We start from the raw sequence: 23,075 nt of genomic DNA, 5'->3' as shown, positions 1-23,075 counted from the left end.
GGATGGAGCCAAGTGTTTGCTGCTGGCTTTTTCCTGTTGATACTCAGGCTGTGTTCTAAAAGCACAAGGCACTAGCCTGGCTTATCCATCTTCCTTTCTCCTCTCTGAAGTTCAAGTTAATCCAGCAGTGTGTTGGTGGAAAAGCAGCTGCAGTGATTCAGACCTGCTTTTCCTTTCTGGAGGGAAAGCAGTGCTGTACTCTTCTCCTGATTTCCCAAATTATCTCCATCTGGTAGATGAAACACAGGTGCTGTGAATTTTTTTGTTTGTTTCAGTAAGTTTTTAATGTAAAATTTCTTTGTATGGAAAAGAAAGGCACCAAAGCATAACTCTTTGGCCAGGAAGAAGCATTTTCTTAAGGAGGACGTGGCTGTAGGTGATGATCCTGTTTAAAAGGCAACTTCAGCCAGGGAGAAATTACCACGTTGTGATATTCAGGTTCCTGGGGGGTTCACAAATCTTTTTTCCTCCTTGTCAGAGAGGAGTTCAGACTTCACCATATCAAATTCTGAGACAATCCTCTGTCTGTCACCCTTCAAAAAACCTTTGTATCTTTCTGGAGCTGGAATTGTATCTGCAGGTAACTCAAACCTGCCAAACTGCCACCTTGTCAGCCTAGCGAGGCTTTTGCTTTGTTCTGAATTTTTCTTTTCCAGAATTAATTTTTTTGCTTATTCATTAGGAGTTACCACTGGTTTTCTTGGAGCCCAGTGAGCCATAAACATTTCTTGAATGTGACTCCTCTGAGATACTTTTTGTTTCTTGTGAGGTGCATGCAGGTGGATGACTGTCGGATGGAGCTTCAAGGAGAGTCTCTCCATTCCGTGGAAAAGTTAGGAATTCTCAGGGAAATCATGCCCTGTGGGCACAGATTGTGCAAGGCAAGTTAAATGAGTCAGGCCATTAAGCAGATGCATTCCTGCTGGCTGTAACTTTTTATAGGAGAAGGCAGACATGTTCTGTTTTCTACCCCTCTGCCAACAGTTCTTTGCTCCTCAAATCAGTGTGGAAATACCTGTGCTCTGGTGCACCTGCTGGAGTGGCTGGTTTGCAAAGGCAGCCTGATTATTTGAGAACAGCAACTGGAAAAAGAAAATTTCACACTACTGAGTAGGGTAGAAATAGCTTGTGAAGCAGGATTGTTATCCTCAGTTAGGGGTGAGAAGTTTTTCAGTTGGTTTTTGTTTTTACAGCTCTTCTAAATTACCTCTGACATCTCTGAGATGTTTTTAGGGAGCTTTTCATGGCTGGACTTTACTGTAATGCTTTCTAGGTAGAAAAGCTCAAGGAATGTGCTGCATTTTGAGTGGAGGAAGGGAAGGGAAGCTTGAACCAGGAAAAAGCAGCATTTGGCATTTTTTTCTGTGCAAGTTTATAGCTGCCTCCTAGAAACCTACAGTGCATTGCTGGAGTCTGACAGTCTGAAGTAACAAGGAAATAGTGCAGCCTTGCTGGGGGTGCTATTTTCAGTGCTGCTGCAACAGATGGGCCCAGTTTACTGTGTTTGGGTACACTCATTTTTCATTTGTGTCTCCAAAGCTGTGCTGCATGGTGGCTGCATCCATCTACTCTCAGATCCTCTGGAAGCTCAGCTTGCAGGTGAAATTTGGGGTTGCTGTTGAGTTTGCAAAGTTTCTTCTGCCAGTTTAGTGGCACCAAAGTCTTTCCCCAACATGTAAACACTCCTGTCTCCCTTTCAAGGGAAGCCCTAGCCAGATACTGCCCTATATCCTTATAAATAATCCAGCTGCAATTTCTAAAAATGCTTTATTAAAGCTAAATCTAAAAGCTTTTGTGTTTGCAATGCATCATCTTCTATCCTTATCCCTGAAAATCAGTGCAATTATTTGGCAGAATAAAGCAGCTCATGAGGGGAGGGATGTCACTGATCATCCCTGAGCCACGGCTGGGTGTAGTTACAGAACTGTGGAGTTGGGGATTGGTCATTTCCAGGCCTGAGGATTTTAGGAAGAGGTGAAACTTCACTGCAATGACAGTTAAAAAGAAATTGCTGGGCCATGACTTAGATTTCTGCATTGATTGATTCTTGGTAGACTCTACATCCATTTGAATCGTGCTCTGAAACAAATGTGGTTCCTCTCCAGAAAAATTAATGGGATCAAATATTGCCCCAATCTCCTACCTGAGGACAAATTACCTTTGCTGCTAGATTTCATTTTCCCAAAACTGATTTATGTGTCTTGGTAGGCTAATAACTTCAGTAAGGTGTGAAATCCTTTCTCTCAAAATTGTGCTCGGCAAGCTGAAAATTTGGAAGGGAAAAGAGGAGGAGTTTTTGGGTCTGTCTTGGAAATGGGGGAAGGAGGGGATCCAGGTGTTTCTTTTGCTGGAATGCACTTCCTGGCACCCTTTCAGGGATTATTCTTACACAAATTTCATGGAATAACAGAATGGTTCCCCTTGCAAAGGACCTTAAAGCCCATCCAGTGCCAAAGGTTCCTTGGGCAGAGGTACCTTTCACTATCCCAGGCTGCTCCAAGCCCTGTCCAGCCTGGCCTTGGGCACTGCCAGGGATCCAGGGGCAGCCCCAGCTGCTCTGGGAAGGAGAAGTCATAACTGATTGTGGTGGAAGGTTGAAGCTGTGAGGTTTTCTTTCCCCCTGGTTTATGAATCTCAGTGTCAATGGTGAAATGTCTCTCCTGATTGCTTCACCCTTTCCCTTGCTCATTGACTTTTCCTTTCCATTGGATTTGTTGTGCTTCTCCCCCCATTTTAATTCTTCTTTACCCTCTTCCCAATCCTCTCAGGAAGATGGAGATGTGAGAGCTGGGAGCTGTTCCCCTCACTTTTCTGCTGTTGGTTCTGACTTCACTGAGCAGGGCTGAGGGATAATTGACAGTCAGGGGCTGAGATTTGAACAGGTGAGGAATTTTCCTGCAGCATCTGTTGGGTCAGGATGTCTTGATGTGCTCTGGCAACGTCAAACTTGGCTTTTTAATAAACACACAGCTCCAGAAAGCTCTTTGAGTTTTTAGTGACTCCATCTCAGCCAGTCTCTGCAGGAGTTTTTTGCCTAAATAGTGCCTCTTAAATACATTTTTTTCAGAAGATCTTCCTGCATAGCAGTATATTTAAATTTACAATTTACATTCTGCACTAATTCATGGGCTTACCATGTCCCAGTAAAATTGTTCAGATAAGTGCCTGTGACCCCTTCTGTGATGAAAAATTAAATACCCATTGGCTTATTGAATTACTGTTCTCCTTCTCACATGCTTGTGCTGCCAAGGCCAGCTTTGACATCAAAATGCTGCTTGGAGTGTTTTATCTGCTCTGGATCCCCAAAAGGTCTGCAGAAAGTTCAGTGCTGGGAGGTACCAAGTGTGGGAAGCCACTTTTCCCCAGGCTGAGCTGCTTAGCGCTTTCAGTCTTGGAATCATGAGCTAATTAGGGGGCTGGAAAAACAGGAACAAGTCTTTTTGTTCTCTCCTTTTGGTATCAGAAAAAGGATGCAAGAGTTGGGATCTTCCAATTCTTTTCTGCACTGGAAAAATCTAGGGCTTGGAAAAGCCAGCTTGTCTCAATTTCCTTGGAGAGCAGACTGGGAGACAGAGGGTCATTGTTTGGGGAAATCAAATACCCACATCTAGCCAGAACTGATGCAACTGTTGAAATAATGTTGCATTTCTTCTTTTCCCCTGACCTGGATGGTCTCAGTTTGAATGGAGCCTGTTCTGGCTTGGAAGTGGTGTTTTCCTAGTGGGTTTGAGTCTCTCTGTTGACTCTTCTTTGAAAAATCTACCTATGAATTGTGGCATAAATAAAAGTAGATGGGTCATTCTGTTCTGAAAAAAAAGCCCCAACTGTTTCATTTGCCCAAGGATATTGATTCAACCTCTGGAAGTAACTACAGAGCTGTTCTGAGCGAGAATTTAAGGTAAGCTTGGCTTATCTCTTGGAAACATAAATACAGTCTACAGATTTCCTTGTAGCTGTAGTGCTAGAACATCATGATCACTCCAAAATAATGAAAATAAGCAAACATAAAATCTAAGTGTTTGTTGGTGGTTTTTTTTCCCTCTGGGCTGCTTTGTTGTATCCTATAAAAATAATATTTTATTATAGTAAATCATTCAGGAATTTGGATTGCTTCTTATTGTGAGCTGTAATCACATCAGTTGATGGGAGTTTTATACTGGATCTCAGTTTTATTCCTTGCCCTACTCAAACTGTGGTATTGAGTTTTTTGTTGCTGCACAGGGCAAGATGCTTATTTTTAGTCTTTCAGAAAGTGAGCATCAGCTTTCTCAAGTGATCTTGACTTCAGTGCCTGGAGTTTTTAAACAAATATACCAAATACCATGGCACTTCTGATTTAAAAAAAGAAAATTGTGAGAGACTGTAGAAATTGCAGATGGAAAATTCAGCTTCCAAAGGGATTTTTTTAATTGCTGTGACATAAGGATGCTCTTTATTTTGGGGCAATTGTGAGAAATGGCTGCTTTCAGATTTCTCAGGCAGTTGCTACCAAGTGAACACTGGGTAAACATCCCAGCAAAATCAAGGATGGAGATTGCTTGGACAAAGCAGATAATTTAGTGTTTCTTAAGGCTCAGGCAGAGTAAACATTTATGCAGTACTAAAGCCAATCATCAGAAATGTTATAAAAAATCTCTTCAAGCTCCCAAGTGAATGCTGTGGGGCTTAATTTTCATTTTGGTTGGTTAAGTGATACTGGCAATACTTCCCTTATCCAATACATGTTAGGAATATAAAGCTGTAATTGGGATGGGGAACCCTAGAAAGGGCAGGGATAGCTCCTTGGGGAAAGGAACACATGCAGATTTTCCTCTGCATATGGAACAGAAATTCATCCCTGGAGACAAAATGGGAACATCAGGTTTGTGTAGAGTGGAAATAATTTTAAATTTGAAATCAGAATTGTTTTTCTCGTTGTTCAGAGCTGGAGAGGATTGGAGGATCAGTGCTGTTAGCTGGCTGCATTCTATTAACATTTGAATTTTAAACCTGTTTATTTGAAAGGGAATAAACAAAGCCATAATGCCCATTTTAATAGGAGCACAGATGAATATCACAGGGATGCTGTTTGGATGGATTCACTGTGAGCCCTGAAATTTGTGGTGTTTGCCCATAAACCAGGGTGGGGATGGATGGGCAGCCAGTGGCTTTGCCACCTCACCATCTCTTGTGCTCCATCCCACCTCCCTTGTCCCAGGACTGGGCAAAAGTCTTAATCTGATAGGAAAAACCCACTGTTAAGGGATTTGTTAATGATTTTTCATTGCTTTTTTTACTGTGCCATGAAGTCTTCAGGGCCTTCTCCACCACCCCTTGCCTTAAGAGATGCTGAGCTCCAGCCCTCAGAATTATCTGCTGAATGTTGGATGTGTCTTCTCTCCCTCCTCATCTGCTCCCATCCCAAACTGTGCATCCCTCCACTGTGGAATCCTGACCTGCAGCAAGTGGCACTGATCTGTCCAGCTCTGCAGTGGGAATGGCCTAACACACCACACACCTCAGAGGTGTTTGCACAGACAGCCCCAGGATCCTCATTTTTGGAAGGGAATGGTTTAGCAGAATGGTGTGGTGGCATCCTGTGTTGCAGAAGCAAATAGAAAACAACAGTTGTGGCTTTATTTTTGTGTTCTGTGGTCATTCACTGCCTGGGAATATATGAGTAGAATGGGGAATAAAAGGAAAAATTAGGCTGCTGCTCCTCTGCTCTGTGGTTTTTTTTTGGGAATTCCTTTACCATTCTGTTCCCAATTTTAAGTCTGACCTTGTGAATGAAAAGATTGCATTTGCCTCAGAAATGCAACCTTTATTTCACAAGAACACACAGCAGATTTTCTTTTCCAAGGCAGCATTTACCCTTTGCCTTCAATGCTGTGAGCCACCAGAATTGCTTTGCCTCCTGCAGCTGGTGTGTGATGAGGTGCTGTTTCTGTGGTTCCTTTTCCTCTGTTGTAATTATGTTTAGATTTGTAGCTCTGCTTTCCCATTTGTCTCTGTTCTGTTGGACATGTAATGGGGTATGGGTTGTATTTTATAAGTTTTGACACTTTGAAATTTGTCCTGTACTTACAGTTGCATATAAATGTTTGCTCCAGGCTAGCTAAAAAGAAAGGGATTTAAGAACAGTAGGTTTTTCTTAGGAAAATTTAAATGCCTGGGTTGGGTTTTGTTTGATAGGTTTTCTTGTTATTTGGCTAAATTTGCCTTTTAAAATCCAGCTGTGACTTTCCTTCTGGCCAAATGCCTCTTACCTGCTGTAGTTGTTTATCAGGTCTACCTGCCATCTTCCATGCCTAGGAAATTGAGAGACAGATATTTCATGGAATCATGGAATGGTTTGGGTTTGGGGCCTTTCAGATCATCCTGTTAGAGGGCAGGGACACATTCCCTAAAGCAGCTTGCTCCAGGACTCATCCAGCCTGGCCTTGAACATTTGCAGGGATGTGGAGTCCACAGTCCCACAGTCAAGGTGAGATTCCCTCTTGCTGAGGGTTTTGGGGAAAGGCTGAGGAATTGGAATAACGCTGATAAGCAGTTGGATGTGACAGCCAGGTGTGTGCCAATACATGTGAGTGTTCTCGCAGGTACTTGATCTGTTTATTAGGTAGATTATGTGCCCCTTTCAGAACAGGTAATAAACCCCCGTGGGTTATCGTGTGAAACCGTGCCTGCTCTAGGCCAGGCAGCCCTGGGAGCTCCGTTGTTTTGCTAAAGCAGCGCTCTCGCCCGCAGGATGCTCCGGCTGCGCTTCCTGCCCGCGGCCGCGGGGCTGGCGGCGGTGGCGCGGCGACACCACGGGACAGCCCCGCGCCCCGGGCCCCGGCCTAGGCTCCTGGTGGCGGCTTTCCTCGGCGCCTCTGCAGCCACAGCGAGTGCCAGATTCCTTTGGCAGAGGTAATACATGGATTTCTAAGTTCTTTCCTGCTCCTGGTAAGTACCTGCGGCGCTCCTGCTTGTCCTGTGCTGCTGCGTGGAAGGAAGGTCGGTGAAGGGCTGGGAGCACAAACCCTGAGAGGAACCCCTGAGGGAGCTGGGGGTGCTCAGCCTGGAGAAAAGGAGACTCAGGGGTGACCTTATCACTCTGTACAGCTCCTGAAGGGTGGCTGTGCTCAGCTGGGGCTGGGCTCTTCTCCAGGCAGCACTGACAGAACCAGGGGACACAGCCTCAAGCTGCACCAAGGGAAATATAGGCTGGATATTAGGAAAAAGTTTTTTACAGAAAGGCTGATAAAGTTCTGGAATGGTCTGCCCAGGGAAGGGTGAAGTCACCATCCCTGGATGTGTTTCAAAACAGACTGGATGTGGCACTGGGTGCCAGGGTTTAGTTGAGGTGTTGGGGCTGGGTTGGACTCAGTGATCTTGGAAGTCTCTTCCAGCCCATCCCAGTGGTTCTGTGAATGGCTGTGGGTGATTCCCTGAGGAGCTGCTTTGCTGCTGGCAGTGCTCGGGGGTGCAGCAGAGCTCGGGGTGAGGCGTTGTCTCACAGGGCCCTTTGATGTGGTTTCCTGCCTCGTTTCCTCCCTGCCTGGTGGTTTGTGGTGGTGTGAAGAGAGAAATCCTCACTTTCACAGCTTGTGATTGAAACAGCACATCTGGGCAGGGTTTGCTCCCCTCTTTTTTTTTTTTTTTTTGGTGTGGTCTGCTGGCTGCTTGATGTATAAAATGCAGCAGAGGAGCAGAAGTGGACAGTTTGGATGGGAAGGTAGCAGCACACAGGATTTATATGCATTTTCACAGTCAGAGCCTTAGGACACCTCATGGGTTCTGAGGCTCAAAGCTCTTTCCTGTAACTGAGGTGAAAGGGGATGTTTGGGCTTTCCTGAGGTGACTCTCACTGAACCCTGGGGCTGTGCCATGTCTGCAGTAAAACAGGGACTCCCTTCTTTTCCATCGAGTGAGCAGTGTGGCACCAGCAGTGTCACTCGAGCACATGACTGCAATTAGACTCTAAAAATAAAGTATTTGCTGAAAGCTTATGTTCTTTTCATTCTAATACTCCAGTGATTTGTTGCTGGCTTTCTGCTCACCTGTGGCTAGAAGGCTTTAGTTTTAATGCAGTGGCAGAAAGGTGATGGGAATTGTTCTGGCTGTTCCTTAGAGCTGTCAAAGCTGGCTCTCTGCTAAGAGGAGCTGCTCAGTGGAGGAAGAACACTGTGATCCAGCACAGTGTCATTTTGTGCTGCATTTTGGTAATGATCTGCACTGATGCAGTCAGTGCCTCTGAGGGAATGGCCAGGATAACTCCCCTTTTCCAGCAGGGAAGAGAGTGGGGTTTTTCCACTTCAAACCTTATCCTCAACATGATCAGAAAGTCAGTAGGACATCATGTCCTATGTAAAGCTGTCCCAGAGACATGGAGTTAATATCTCCCTTCTGTAGCAGGTTCCTCTGCTTTTAAAAGCAGCTAATTTTTCGAGTGTTGGTGTTGCTTTTATCAGGAGGATGGTACTTATGCTATGCTGGGTCAGGGAGAGATTTTTGGCTCCTGGATTACTTTGCTGTTCCTTGGAGGCCCTTGGGCACCTTCCTCAGCTGAGAGCACTGATAGAAATCAGTCAGTGAGACTCAGCTCTCATCAATCTGGAGAAGCTGACTTGCTGTTATTACTTGTTTTGCCTTTCCTTGCTCTGTCTCCTTCATCTTTTATAAATTTATAAAGCACTAAATAGAATTGTACAGACTTTCAAGTATTCCTTTCCTATCTGAACCATAAAATAAATCCTCAATGTCAGCAACTGTAAAATAAAAGTGCACCCAAGCTTACAATATTAATTTAATTACTTGGCATAAAGCTGCTGAATAAAACAAGGAACAAAACTGATATGTTTGATGTAGAAAGTTTTTCATACTGACATCTGTGGAAGTTTCAAATGGACTTTCAAGCGGGCATTTTAGCCTTGTTTAAAGAAATAAGGGATGAAATTTAAGTTTCCTTTGTCTTTCTGACAATGGATATTAGGTGATCAGTAGAGTTTAAGTGTATGAGAGTAGGTGAACATAGAATGTTTGTCATGACATCCTGAGTTACTCAGGCAGGTGTGTCCTGAGTTAGTACACGAAGTAGCAGTAAGTATAATTAATTAGTTCTAAGAGATAAATGTGTAAATATATCTTTACAGTTAAAGCATTGAAGATGTAACAGGCCAGATCAAGAAGAAGTTGGCAATTTTAAGTTTCTTGGGCTAGATAAGTAGAAGATGATGATGGTGGTGTGCCGGGGTCGGCTGCCACTTGTCTCTGCCCCAGCACGGGAAAAAGTGGTTCTGGGCAGGCCGCGCTCTCGAAGAAGGAGTCTGGACTCTTGCTTTAGGTCTTCAGTCGAGTTTATTATTTCTTATCTACAAAGATTTTCTGTCTGTCCAGCCAAGGTCTGATCAGCAAGACAGCCACGGGCACTCTCTCCCGCCCACGGGGCCGTTGTCTCTTTTATAATGAAAACTACGTATTAGATATTTACCTTTAATTCCCAATACTTTCTGCCCTTGTTGGCAAGTGTACTCTCTCTATGAACCAATCCACACATGCCAACAACATCCTGAACATGGATGTCAAGGAGAAGAAAGAAGAAGGACAGGGCACGCCCAAATTCCTCCATCTTGGGACTCCTGATCCATGCACAGAATTCTAGACCCCCCTGTACAATACATAAAACCCCCCTGTACAGTGCATTCTAACTTAAGTTCTAACAAGTGAATAACATCCCCTCACCATTCAGACCTGAAATTCTCTCATCTCCTCACCTTCAGGTGTCATTTCTTTAAAAGGATCAAAGTCAAGCCACCAGGTACTTTTGGCAACATTCCAGGGCCTCCGAGGCCCCCAAGGGTTGTCTCGGTAGCTCTGGACATCCGGAGTGATGTACTGAGTTCCCACAGTGGTGTGAAGACAGGAATTCTCAGGTGCAGTCTGAGAATATTTCAGGTGTAGGGTGTGCTCTGAGCAGCAGCAGAAGCCAGTGCTGGCCTAAGGAAGCTCACACAAAGATAGAGAAGAAATCAAGGAATGCAAAGACAGATATGGAAAAATCCTATTGCTTGTATGATGCAAGCTGGACTTAATTGTGTTTTCCTAAGGTGGGAGGTGGGTTGGTGGGATCTTTGTTTGGTCCATGGCATGTAAGTGTTGGTCTTGTTGCCTTCCCTGCCCTCTGGGAAGTCCTGCTGCCTGCTTTTGGGGAAGGTATTTCCTTTAAATTATTGTACAACAGGAGTAGCTCTTGCTGCTCAGTTTTCCTGTGGCAAGGAGTACTTGAGCAGTGCAAATAGCTGAGCTTAGAAGACTAATGAAGTTTACCCTTTCTCAGCAATAACTTAAACTCTGAGGATTTCCAGCTGGCAAGAGAAGTAATTAAGTATCTGGGCATTGGCATAATGAACTGAATTAATTGAAATTAATCTTGGTGCAGTCATTGGCTACTCTAAATGAGGCACTAATATATGAGAAGTACTAAACCTAAGTTTGTGGCAAGCTTAACGTTTGTAAAAAATATTCTGTTACTGATCCTGGTGTAAAACTTGCACTTTCTTGTTCCTGATACCCATTTGAAATGGCTGCAGATCTGTTCTTCTTGTCACAACCCTTCTTGGCTGAATCTGTGGGCCGCTGAAAGCACTTAAATTTGCATTTTGGTGCTGAAGCTTGTTAATCAGTCTAACATTGAGTGAAGTAAGGGAGCAAAGGTACCTTTGGGGGCCCGGAGTGACCTTTGTAAGCAGAATCTTACCAGTGCTCTTCCTGACACACTGAAAATACTTAATGATCTTTTTCTTATCCTGTGAATAAATGAGTGGCAAGAATAAGGGAAGACACCTGTGTTGCTCTGGAAATTGCTGCCTCAGACATGGACCTTGTTGGAGCCAGTCCAGGGGAGGACATGGAGCTGCTGCCAGGGCTGGAGCCAGGCTGGGAGAGCTCACCTGCAGATTGGGGTGGGGAACTTGGAGCCCTTTCCAGTGCCTAACAGGGCTCCAAGAAAGCTGGGGACAAGGGTCTGGAGTGACAGGACACAGGAAATGGCTTCCCACTGCCAGAGGACAGGATTTGTTTGGATATTGGGAAAGAATTGCTCTCTTTGGGGGTGGGGCAGCCCTGGCACCGGGTGCCCTGAGAAGCTGTGGCTGCCTGGAGGTGCCCAAGGCCAGGCTGGACAGGGCTTGGAGCAATCTGGGCTAGTGGGAGGTGTCCCTGCCCATGGCAGGGGTGGCACTGGAGGAGCTTTAAAGTTCCTTCCAAATCAAACTGGTTTGGGATTCTGTAACTCTGTTTAAGAGTGCACTGATTTTTTGCACTGATGTCCCAGGGGCTTTAGAGCAATTTGCTTAGAATGCATTTTTAATGGGAGAATTGCTGGAAATATCTTATGCCAGCTGAAACAGAGACTTCAAAAATCTCTCTTGTAGTAAAACAAAGGAAACCACATAAATCATAGCCAAGAGGGGAGAAACCTGTTTTATAGGTATAGATCTGTCAGGTACAACTTAACCTAATGTATGGGAGAGAAGATGAAAAATTGGAGGTGTTGTTCATGTGAGTTTATTTTTAGAGTTCTCATGCATTTCCATCTTGGGGGGATGGAGTGGGCTGATCTTTAAGGTCCATTCCAACCCAAACCATTTTGTGATTCTATGCTTTTTTTAATTCTTTGTGAGAGGTGACACACTCAAGAGACTCTCCTTGAGATTGCTGTGCTGAGGGCTTTTTCCAAAGACTCCAAGACACATTGATCTGTGTGTGTCTTGAAAGAACACTGTGCTCTCTCCAGTGGCTTTTGGCTGGATATTGGAGCTTTTTTCCATGGACATTGGGCAAGGAAAGGATCTGGATCCTGGGGGCACAGCCCTTACCCCACTGTGGTGAGCTCTGGAAATGAAAGCAGCATCTTCTGCATTAAGAAATGCCAGATTTATAGCTCACAGTGATATTGGGGTAATGCCAGGACACCACAGCCTTAGGGTTTACTGCCTTTGTGAAGTTCTTGCCACAAATTCATTGTGCCCATTTTTGTTGGTGTCTGTGAGAGATGAGGTGGGAAGCAAAGTAGTGAAGAGCTCTGTGAGTGTGGCAGCACCTTGAAAAAATGGGTTGTGGCTCTTCATCCTCTTTGGTGAATTCCTTATTAAAGTTTCAGGTAACTAATTTAGGTGCTGAATATGGTTGAGCTGAGGATGAGCCAGAGCTCCTTGCTGAAAGTTCTCCTGATCCCTGGAGGTTGCCTGTTTTTATGAAAGTCGTGTCCTAACTTGCTTTTGCATTACAGCATGAAAGTCCTGAAGTCTTAAGTGGCTTTTAAACCTCCCTGGGATGTCCCCAGATGTTTACATACAGGGACAATGGCAACTCTTAGTCAGCTGAGGAACATGTGTGTCAGGCAGGGTTCCTCCCTCCTGCCTCTGGTTTGCTGGCAGCATCTTTGCTGACTCCTGAGTGCCCATCTCTTACATTTCCTTCTGAGACTGAGCAACAGCTGATAGCTGAACACTTTGCTGCTGCCTTCAGGATTAGAATAACTGAGCACTGTTATCTCTGGCACAAAGTTTTGTGATTTTTTTCATGCTGTTCTGCTTCTGTCAATCAAAGAAGAAAAATACTTTCAAGGGAGGAGTTGTGATTCATTGGAAGACCTGCAACTTGGAGTGTTGTGCCAATGCTCAGTGTGAGTCCCAGCATCCTTCCTGCATGTATATCTTATGTTTGCATATGTTTGTCTCTCTTAAAGAATGATTCCCCAAGAGAGAATTTATCATTGCAGGCCTCTGGTAGCTCAGTGTTTTGGGGGAGGATGAGGAATCTAATCTTACACTTGATTGTTGGCTTTCTCCAAGGATTCAAAGGAGATCTTGCTAAGTGGGTGGGAAGTAGTCTTTTATTCAAATCCAGTTCACTGGAGGGAAAAAAAGTCTGAAGAGATCAGAATGGTTGAAGCATGGCAGTAGGGTTCAGCATCCAGGGCAGGCACGCTCTGTGGGGAAAGGCTGGTGGCTGGTCTTGGCACACAGTGAAGGGAGGCTTTGTATTTTCATTTCCTTTTTTGTGCAGAAGCTGCAGCACCAGGAATTTCATTGGCAAGTCAGCCTCATCAAACAGGAGGAGAAGAGAGAGTCTTCACTTGCTGAGGGAAGTCCAGCAGGGTGGATATTTCTGGAGCTATGAGCTTTCTTTTTCTCCAGCCATACTCTGACATCTGCACTGAAAGATTTTTTTTTTTAATGTGGTCTAGGTATGGAAGTTGCAGTTGTTGGAAGCCAAGGATTTCAGCAGAGGGTGGTAAAATACACAGAGAAGGTGCACGTAGAGAGCTGCTCCTTCAGTGGTTAGTTCAGGAATAGCTGTTAAAACCTTGCTTGAGAAGTACCCTACAGACCCTGCCTTTCTCCCCAGCTCCTTCTCCTGGATGCTGATCTGACTGTGGAGCAGAGTTAATTACCTGGATAAACCAGAGGGAGGAAAAAGCTGACTGTGTTCAAACAGCCTCTGTGGGTATCGCTGGAGCAACTGACTTGACAGCCTGATGGATTGAAGGGATGCGTGGGATGTGCTGAAAAAGTTTGATTTTTCATCTATCCCTTCCCTGGTCTGCTAGCTGTCAGTCAAGCATTACGGGAGCAAATCTTTCCTGATACAGCTATTCTCCAGCCTGTTTCCTATGGAACACCTTAGTTGTGGAGATAAGCAATTGATTTCCTATTGCTTTTCTGTCCCTTTTCCCAAGAGGTTCCCTCAGAGCTGCTAAAGGTGGGTGTCCTGCCTGCACAAGGGCTTTCCATGTCAGTGCTGCTGGTGTAGCCTTGGCTGGCAGCTGCATTTTTCAGCCAAACCCACAGCTCCTCAAGGGTGTGCCAGTGCTGATTAAACTTTCAGGAAAGGCTTCAGGATAAGTGCCAGCATGGACTTCATGCTCTCCAAGAGAGATCAGCTGCAGCACTGTTCTGGGGAAAGCGTTTCCCTACCTTAAGATACTTGTGGAGGACCCAGGTTTGGTCCTGTCTCTGAAAGTTTGGTTCAGTGGAGACCATAAAGATGGTGCTTTGCTGTAAGACTCACAAATACATATTGGCAAATTGAGACTCGGGGCCTTTTCAGAACAGGAGGTGTGTAAAACTCCATTTTAATGTGAAAAGGCAGGATTGATACTGCTCTTCACTGAACACTTGTGTATTTTATTACATCACACTCCTGTAAAGGAGCTGTGTTCTGTCCCACTGTGGACTAGAAACCTCTGAATCCCTGTCTGAGCTGATCCCTTCCAACCCAAAGCATTCCATAAATGATGAAGTGTCTTCCCACCAGTACTGTGGACGTTTGCAGTTCTTTAGCCCATTCCCATCTGTCTTGTACTGTGCTGTCAGTGAATTATTGGATGCTGATAAGGAGAGAGCTGTCTTTTATTTTGGTAGCGTTTAATTTAATTGATGGATCACTTACTCTCATTTCTCCTTCTTGGAAGCTGATGTGCTGAGATTGCTGCAAGCTGTGGAAGGTGTCCCTGCCCATGGCAGGGGGTTGGAATGAGAGGATCTTCAAGGCCCCTTCCAACCCAAACCATTCCATGATTCTGTGATTCCTAGGGAGACAGACACAGACTCTCTTCTGTTAGTATAACATAGCACATCTGTGTTTTCCAGGAAACTGGTAGGATGAAGTATGTGTAGCCTTTTGTTTAGAACTTGGGAGACTTCAAAAATCTTGGTTTGTTTTTGTTTCTCTCCCCAGGCAGCCCTTTTAAAACAAACTCACACAGCTGTAAATGACCACATTCATAGCTCCAGGCAGTACCAAAGTGGCCAAGGAGCAGCACCTGTGTGTAAGCTCCATACCCTGTGATGAGTCCAAAATAAATCACCAGGAATGCAAAGTAAAGGCAGATTTACTTAAATTATGGGCAGGCTGGGATGTTTCCCTGAGCTGTTTGAGTCCTTTAGAAAGAGAAATAATTTTGTCAATCTGTTGGCTTTGTTGCTTGTGACACGTTAAGGGATCCTCAGAGATTATCATTTCACTGATGTTAATGTGGTCTGAGCTCTGTCTGATTCTAAACTGCTTTACAAGTAAAGCATGGGAAAGCCAGAGCATTGTTTGGCTTAGGCATTTATCCTGCTTTTTATTTAATCATCCCATTTCCAGTTGCAGTTCTGCGAGTTGCTCCCTATTCCGAGTGATTTGAAGTGTTGAATCTTGGTCTATGAACAGAGTTGACTGAAGATCTTTGTATTTGAACAGCAAGGGGAAAGGGGCCCTGGGCTCTGCCAGAGTTTTATTTGCACCTTGAGGACAAACAACTCCAGTTTTGTTGTCACAAATCCTGCAGCACTGGTGTTTAGAAAAGCCATTGGTGGAAGAAAGGGATAAAACAGCTTGTCAGCTGCTGGAGATAGAAAATAAATCAGCTGAGCTGAAACAAAAAGGTTGTTCATCCTGAATCCTGCAGCGCTGATAGTAAAACACATTTCTGTCACTTAATACATCTTTTTGGGGAAGCAGAGGTGGAATTTAGTGCTAGAGGAGGTATGCTATGCCTTTCTCACAGTGCTTCTTGCATGTCTGGTTTTTGGGAGAGGGTGTCATAATTCACTGAGTGATTTGGACTGGGAAAACTTACTGTGGCCATTAGTCTGGGTTTTGATGTGGGGTGGAAATTTGATTACAACAGGGGAAAGCACACTGAATTCCACGGGGACTGGTCACTTCTTGCTTTTGCTGTGCAGCCCTCCCCCCTGAACTGTAACCAGTGCTGTGCTCAGGTGGAGCCTGGCGGGACCATTTTGTGGCACCCCTCAGTCACTTCCTAAACGGCTGTTTTCTTCTCCCCGGTACAGGGCCTATGCAGAAGACTCTGTCAGACACGGCCCGAGGGCAGAGCCAGGGGAGAAGATGAAGCACGAGGAGGAGGAGGAGAGCAGCAGCAGCGAGGGCAGGAGGGCGGTGGCGGCGGGCGATGAGGAGGCGCCGCCGGAAGGGAAGAAGAAGAAGCGCTCCGGGTTCAGGGACCGCAAGGTACCAAACCCGGGCATCTTGCAAGAGGGAAAGCTGGCCCTGCACCTGTCTTTATTTTCATTTGGGAGCCTACTTTCTCAGCATGTTGCTATGAGGTTTTGCAGGCTGAAATTTGTGTATTTGGAAGGCACAGAACACTGATCCTCTGAAATGGAGACCTCTTTTCCCACCTCCACTTACATGTCCAAGATAATCAAGGCTCCTGCACTGATGGCTGTGAGGATGGTGCATACAAAGCAGGGAATTGGTGCCAAAGCTTTTGAACCATCTGGGATATTCAGCATGTGTGTCTGAGTCCATCCTTTTGCCTGTGAATATACACAGTGCATGTAGGAAGAAGTAGAGGGAGAATGTGGAAGGGAGGGTTGTAGGAAAGGTGTACTTTAAATCTTCATTTAATTATTCTGTGCAAATGTACTTCTTGAAATACAGGCTCAGTCCCCCTTCTTGGTTAGTCCTGGCTCTCTCTTGATGCTTCTGGCTATTTCATTTTCAGATCAAACACATTTTCAAGAGGAGGAAATCTTGAGTAATAAACTCTGTTGTTGGTTTGTGACCTGCCTTCACTCTTGGGGAGTTCCAGGAGCTTTGGGCACCTCAGAACTGACAAGTTTGGTGCTATTTGAAACCACTGTCATTAAAGGATGTGTAATTTGATCTGACAGAGTCCTCTAACTGGGAGCTGGCAGACGGCAGTATTTTATTTTTTAAGCCCATCTGGATGTCAGTTTTATAGGGCTTCGTTGGATGATGTAATATCTTTGCAGCACCAAAGAGGAGAAAGAAATTGTGAAGAGCATCTACTCCCATTTTGTTATGACTTGCTTCTGATATTTATTTTTAAGCCTGTATTCTGGAGGTTGCATCTCATTAGCTGTTAAATTGTGGGTAGTCATATATAGTGGCTTAACAGCTTCTCATGAAAAATTAAGAGCTGTTTCCTTTAGAGCTGCTGAATCATTTTGGTTCCTGGTCAGAAAAGATTACACAACTTGAGATTTCAAGTGCCCCATGGTATTTGGGGCTCCAGACTCTCTCCTGTTGTGACATGTTGGTGGCAGCTCAGTGATGTAGTAAGATACTGTGCTGAGATATTCAGAATTGTCCAGGAATGTGGGTTCTTGGAAGCTGCTAATTTTCATGGCAGCTGGGTGTCAGGTGCTCTGACAACTTCAGCTTTTGCCAGTACCACTCAAGAAAAGCAGGTTATTGGTTTTTTCCAGTGTTAGCAGATGGAGGCAGGTTACAAAGATCAAACCACAGTCCACCTCCACCCACACTCTCACTTTTGAATACCGTGAGTGTAAAGATTGATTTTTGTCTGATGTGGCTGCTGGCTGGGGAAGCCAGAGGAAGTTTTTTACATGCAAGAACTATTGTTCCAGTTGTTTGAGATGTGCCTGTGTTGACCAGCTCTTTCCTTCCCAAACTAGGCAGGGAGGAATCTGACCATGATTTCCAAATAAGACACGAGCCAGGTGTGCCCAAAAGATGGGAATAGTGTGTGGCCTGGATCCCTTCTCATCCCAGTCAGCCTTCTCCAACAGCAGGAGCTCAGGAGCAGCGATTTCCCTGGGGACAGCCCTCATCATCTTTGTGCCAACACAAAGCTTTTCTCTGCAGCCTCCAGACAGAATGTACCTCGTGTGGCCTGAATGCCAATGTTGCAAAAGCTCCTTTAAAGGCAGGATGTGCCAGGTATTGTCCCAGGTGCCTGCTGTTTGAGCAGCAGTTGCTGCAGTGAGTCACCCCGGGAGCTGTTTGGATGTGGCCAGCTCAGATGACAGGGGAAGGTGTGCCCTGCTCCTGACTCAAAATCGGGGCTGCTCCCAGGATGTGCTGCTCCCCTAATTGTGTAGCACCTCGGGGATCCGTGACTCTTCTACAAACCACCACCCACTGTAAAAACTCTTCCCAGCTCTTCCCATAATTAATTGAAAATAGCGTGGGATTTTCCTTGTGAAAAAAATTAAGCCTAATTAGAAGTGTTTAACACTTGTTTGTTATCCTAATGTTGCTTTTAATGAAGGTGATGATTAGTGGTGAAGCAGTAAATTAAGTTTGACATTGCTGTTTTAGACAGTGATCCAGGGAGAGGGGCAGGGTGAAGCATAAAGCACTCACAGCTGTTGGGATTGTGTGTGGATGTTCCCAGGCAGGTGTCTGTGCAGTGTGTAGGTCCTGGATATGTAGGGCAGAAAAGGAAAACAATTACTTGAGTGCCTCAATATAGTTTGAAGGCTAATGAGCTGTAATGCAGGATGGGGGCGGGCTGATGTGTTAATTAACTTGCTAAAAGTGTTTTCATGCAGCAGTAGGGCTGACTTATCAAGATGTACTGGCAGTGTTTGGGTCCTGCAGGTATCTTGCCTTGGGATGTTCCTCGTGCTGAGCCTTCATTTGGGTGTGTGTCACAGGAGGAAGCACGAAGAAAATTATTCCTAATTAATTTACCCTGTAAAGATGTGTGCTGCTGCATAGTCAGGGAGGCCCTGGTGATGCTCTGTGCCTTGAGATGTTAATTTAGAGCTTTATTTTCATGTCAGCATAGGATTTGGATTTTAAATTTTATTTTTTTTTTAACTTGAGGCTTAGCATAAACATTGACAGTCTCAACAGCACCTTCACTCTTGTAGAGCAACAGGGATTACTTACTTGTCTTTCTCCTCCAGTACATGCTCTACTAATAAATGCAAAAAAGGGATTTTTCCCTTTGGGTCATATCATCCTTCTGAAAGTGCCTGATTACGTGAGGCTGCGTTTCTGGAGGCAGGATAAGAATTTTGCCTGGACTTCCTTGCATCAAGGACTGGATTGTACTAGGGAAAGGTGAGAGGTCAGGAGAGGAGACACTTGTCTGGCATGATTTTCAGTCCAGGTGGCTTTGAAGCAGTGCAAAATCCCCTCACAAATGGTTATCTGCACCCAGATACCTGGGCCCTTAACTCCACATTTGTGTTGGGGGAATCAGGCCACCCTTGTAATCACCCCTTGATGTTCAGCACCCAGTCATAAATAAATGAGGTTTTCCCTCATCTTGGCTGCTCCCTTCTTGACCTGGCTTCGTGTTGCACCCAGCCTTGCAGTCAGAGGGATGGGCTGCAACATTTGTCAGTTTTTGCCAGCTGATTAGCTCATTACCAAGAATGATGTAATTGTGAGTTCAGCTGCAGGCAAAAGGGAAGAAGTGTGGCTGCATTTGCTCCCTTCTTGTAGAAGAAGTGAGATTTCAGTTGTGATGATGCTAAAAAGCAGTTTAGATTCTGCTCTTTTGGTCCAGACTGCATTTCTGTGCTGAAAGATGAGACAGGAGATGTGGTTTTGAGCCCATGTTGTTAGTAAGCTGTTATTGCTGTGGTAGTAATGCTCTAAATATTCTAAACCTGAAGAGAAAAGCACCTGAAAGCAAGAAGTCTGAGAGCAGCATCTTAGCAGGGGCTTAAAATACATGCAGAGGGAAGAGCCATTGTGGATATGAAGTCAGGTGGGGTAAAATGGAACGTGGTTTTAGTGGCAGAATGTCAGGCTCCTGTCTCAGGTGCAGCAGTGGGGTTGTTCAGTTGTGCCCAGCTGGCTTGAGGGAAAGCAATTGATAGTGCTTTGCAATAAAATTTTCCACAGGCTTGGAAAATTTGGTTAATGGTTTTTTTAGCTAGAAAGCAGGCTGTGTTGAAGGGTTGCCATGGATGGAGGGAGCTGGTTGTGCTCTGTGGTGTCTGCTCTTGGCTCCAGTCTGGGGTTTCATACTGTCCTTGTTTTATTTGTCTTCCTTGAAGGTAAAAATACTGAGCTGTTTCTGGCTGATTAAGCTGGGTGGGGTGTTATTCATGAGATCAGGTCAGGCAGAAGTGAGATATGGCCTGCACCCACAAGTGAAAAGATCACTTTGGCATAAGGAGCTGCCTCCTGCCAGGTGGGAGCAGTAGACAAAGCCAGAAAGAAGTGGAAAAGTGGATGTCATCTTTTACTTGGAGCTTGGCAATAAAGCAATTTTCCTCATTCCAATGCCCTTAGCTGTGCAGAACCTTGTGGACTGAAGCAATAAAAGTGGGATTAGTTTTGTTGATTAGAAGTGCAAAGGGCCTGGGGAAAAAAACTCTCCTGCAGGAGGGAGGGAACTGCCTGTAATGGTTGATGCAAGGACAGGTGAATTCTGGAAGAGCTGTGGTGATGCAGAGAGGAGTGGGGAGAATGCTTTAGGTATTTTCATTCTAGGTAATGTCATTTGGGACAAATAAAGAGGAGAGAGGCTTTGCTTTACCAAGGCGTGGCTTGGGGGATTTGAAACATTTGGCTCTCTTTTATCCTAGAAGTAAGAAAAACTAGAGGGTGTTTTCTGTCTGATAAACATCAGGCTGAGGAAGTTGTTCAGGAATTTAAGGACAAGGCTGAAGCAGGACCAAAGCCAGGAATGATCTACAGCTGCCTTGGCAGTACCCTTGATCTTGCCTGTTCTCTTGCAGCACATCATTGGTGGGGATTTTTTCCTCCTGTGGCTCTTGGCCAGCTGCAGGTTTCAAGTACATTATGGACTGTTAAACACAGCATATAATGCAGGACTGAAAAGCTGAAGTAAGGAGGAAAGTTTTCTGTGCTAATACATGATGAAGTGTAGGTGCCTGTGCCTTTTTCCACCCCTGTGCCCTTGTGGTGGGATTTTGTTTAGAAAAGCTGTCTGTTGTCTTTGATTAATTCCAGCTGTTTGGGGGAAAACTGATTCTAGGTACCAAAAAAAAAAAAAAAAAAGAATCACTGCTGGCAGAGTTAGGAAGGAGCAGATTGGTGAGGAGGACTGAGTTTCTGGGGAATTCTGCCAGTGTGATAGAAGAGAGGAAAAAATGAGCTTGGGTGACTGAGCAACCAGCTGCGGCTCCAAGTGATTTTTTCCAATACTCTGCTTGAAAGTAAAGGTTTCTCCCAGCTTTCCAAGACTTTTTTCTTTTACTTCATATATTAATCACAAATCAAACCCTTCAACACTGTGGTTAAAATATTGGGCTGCTTTAGATTCACAAATGTGATGCCAGTGTGTTTCCTTATGCTCATTTTTTAAAGCACCTTCAGGGATTTTGTGAATTTGTTTTTCTTCTGCCACCATGAAGTGTCTGAATTTATTAATAATAAATATTTTTAGTCTTTGTTCTTAATCTTGGGATATCAGCAGCTATGTCCAATTTTCCTGGGTGTTGGAAGGGTTTTTGAAAGGAATAATGCCAAAAGAGTCCAGAGTTGTGTTGCTGCACACAACTTGTCCTGTGGCAAAAATCTTTGAGGACTGAGAGTCAGCGTGGGGCAGGGACAGTGCACATCTAATACTGGCTGAATTTCATTTCCAGGTGATGGAATATGAGAACAGGATCAGAGCCTACTCCACACCAGACAAAATCTTCAGGTACTTTGCCACGCTGAAGGTCATCAACGAGCACGGCGAGTCCGAGGTGTTCATGACCCCGCAGGACTTTGTGAGATCCATCACCCCCAACGAGAAGCAGCCAGAGAGTGAGTGCTGGGTGGGTGCTGATCAGGGGAGCTGGTACTCCCCAGGCTCTGCTCACCTGCTCTGTCAACTTCCCAGCTCTAATTGCCAGGGCTAGGAAGCATCTCCTGAAGGTCTCCTGCTCCAAGCCCAAAATTAGCCTGAGTGCTTTCATGTTTCCCAAAATGCTGTTGCACTGTAGTAGAGCTGGCTGGTGTGAGCCCCTGAAGAGAGATGGGATGCCTTTCTCCTGTATTTAACAAGGAAATATTACCTTTAACTGAAGCACTTCCTACACCTACAAAAGGAGGTTGCTTTGGCAAGGAAAACATCAGCAATAAAGGCTGGAGTCGATGATCTTAGGAGTCTTTTCCAACCTAAATGGTTCCAAAGGGGTTGAGGCAGCCCCATGTGATGCTGCTGGTCAGGCTAGGGCTCATCTCTGCCATCTTCAAATTCCCTGTGGGCTGCAGACAAACACATCACTTGTGGTACCTGGGGGGGTTGGCAATCAAAAAGTGGGAGAGAGACACTTGCTTTTGTCTGGAAAACTGTCCTGAATGTTTGGTGTTGGTGGGGTAGCAGGAGGCTGCATTTTAGAGGTTTTTGTCTCCATTTCATATTTGGGGTCTCCATTTAGAGATTCATTTTGTCTCCATTTTAGAGATTGATGTTTGGGGTGTTTCATGTTTCTTGGTCTCCTACATTGTATCTCAAAGAATGAGACAGGCTTTTGTCAAATTAAAACTTCCCTTCCCTAATGTCTCTGCAGACATTAATGTAGAACTTCAGCCCCCAAATGTTAAATATTTGAGTGTGGGGTTTATGTCCAAATTGTGAGACTGTTTTGATGTCTTAGATGACAGCTGCTAAATAAATACTGTGTACCCTTGTGCTTCAAAAATAACAATATGAAGTGTGTGCAGGAGGGAAGAAAAAATAATCCTGACATGAGTGTTTAAAGTATGTAGGTGAATTGATATTTAGGTTTCCATTTTCCCTGGAAATAGCTGTAGTTTCCATGTGAATTAATGGCTGTAGGTTACCATCCTGTCTATGTTAAACTCCTTGAATTGTACTTGGAAAAGCAGTAGCACCTGTCTGGAAGCTTAAAACTGAAAACATCCTGTGTTTCATTTCAACACATCTGATTCTTCTTTTAGTTCTTCCACGTGCTTGGTGCATTTTAGGGTGTGTACAGCAAATAGGTGGAAGAATGCTGAGCAAACACCTCACTCAGAGACAAGCAGAGGTGACTAATGGGAAATAATAATTCATCAGTGTTGGCCACTCACTTCCCATTGTATTCTCACTGTTATCCTGGCTGTTGAAGTGGCCCCATGGTGCCTGCAAGTGCTGCCAGTCAGTGACACACAGCAGTTGTAAGGGAAGAAAGTGGTCTTGGGTGCTTTTAGCAAGTGGAATGGGATGGAAGCTGAGCTTGGGCTGCCCATCAGCAGGCAGGGCAGGAAGGTAGGCATCTTGGATTTTGTTGAGTTGAAAAATCTGTCTTCAGAACACTTAGGGAAATTTTGTGGATTTGCTTCTTGATGGAGCTACTCTAGGGTGGTTGTTCCTTACCAGCTCTGTACATCATCACAATCACAGTAAA

At 44.8% G+C, this 23,075-nt stretch overlaps 1 protein-coding gene across 3 annotated transcripts in view; it reads left to right on the top strand.

Annotated features, from left to right (window-relative positions):
• The window catches only part of MICU1 (mitochondrial calcium uptake 1), an 88,854-nt gene that overhangs the window by 3,930 nt on the left and 61,849 nt on the right, over positions 1–23,075 (top strand). For 2 of the 3 annotated variants that reach the window (XM_064429835.1, XM_064429837.1), the window contains exons 3-5: positions 6,730–6,891; positions 15,810–15,987; positions 21,324–21,486. In XM_064429835.1, coding sequence (XP_064285905.1) covers positions 6,731–6,891; positions 15,810–15,987; positions 21,324–21,486 — 502 coding nt within the window. In that variant the 5' untranslated portion in view covers position 6,730. The remainder of the gene's footprint in view (positions 1–6,729; positions 6,892–15,809; positions 15,988–21,323; positions 21,487–23,075) is intronic. The other variant, XM_064429836.1, reaches the window with a different exon arrangement.

The sequence above is a fragment of the Passer domesticus genome, chromosome 8 (genome assembly GCF_036417665.1).
Source record: "Passer domesticus isolate bPasDom1 chromosome 8, bPasDom1.hap1, whole genome shotgun sequence".
NCBI lineage: Eukaryota > Metazoa > Chordata > Aves > Passeriformes > Passeridae > Passer > Passer domesticus.
The sequence above is the reverse complement of the archived record's forward strand: the minus strand, read 5'-3'. Positions and strand labels throughout refer to the sequence as shown.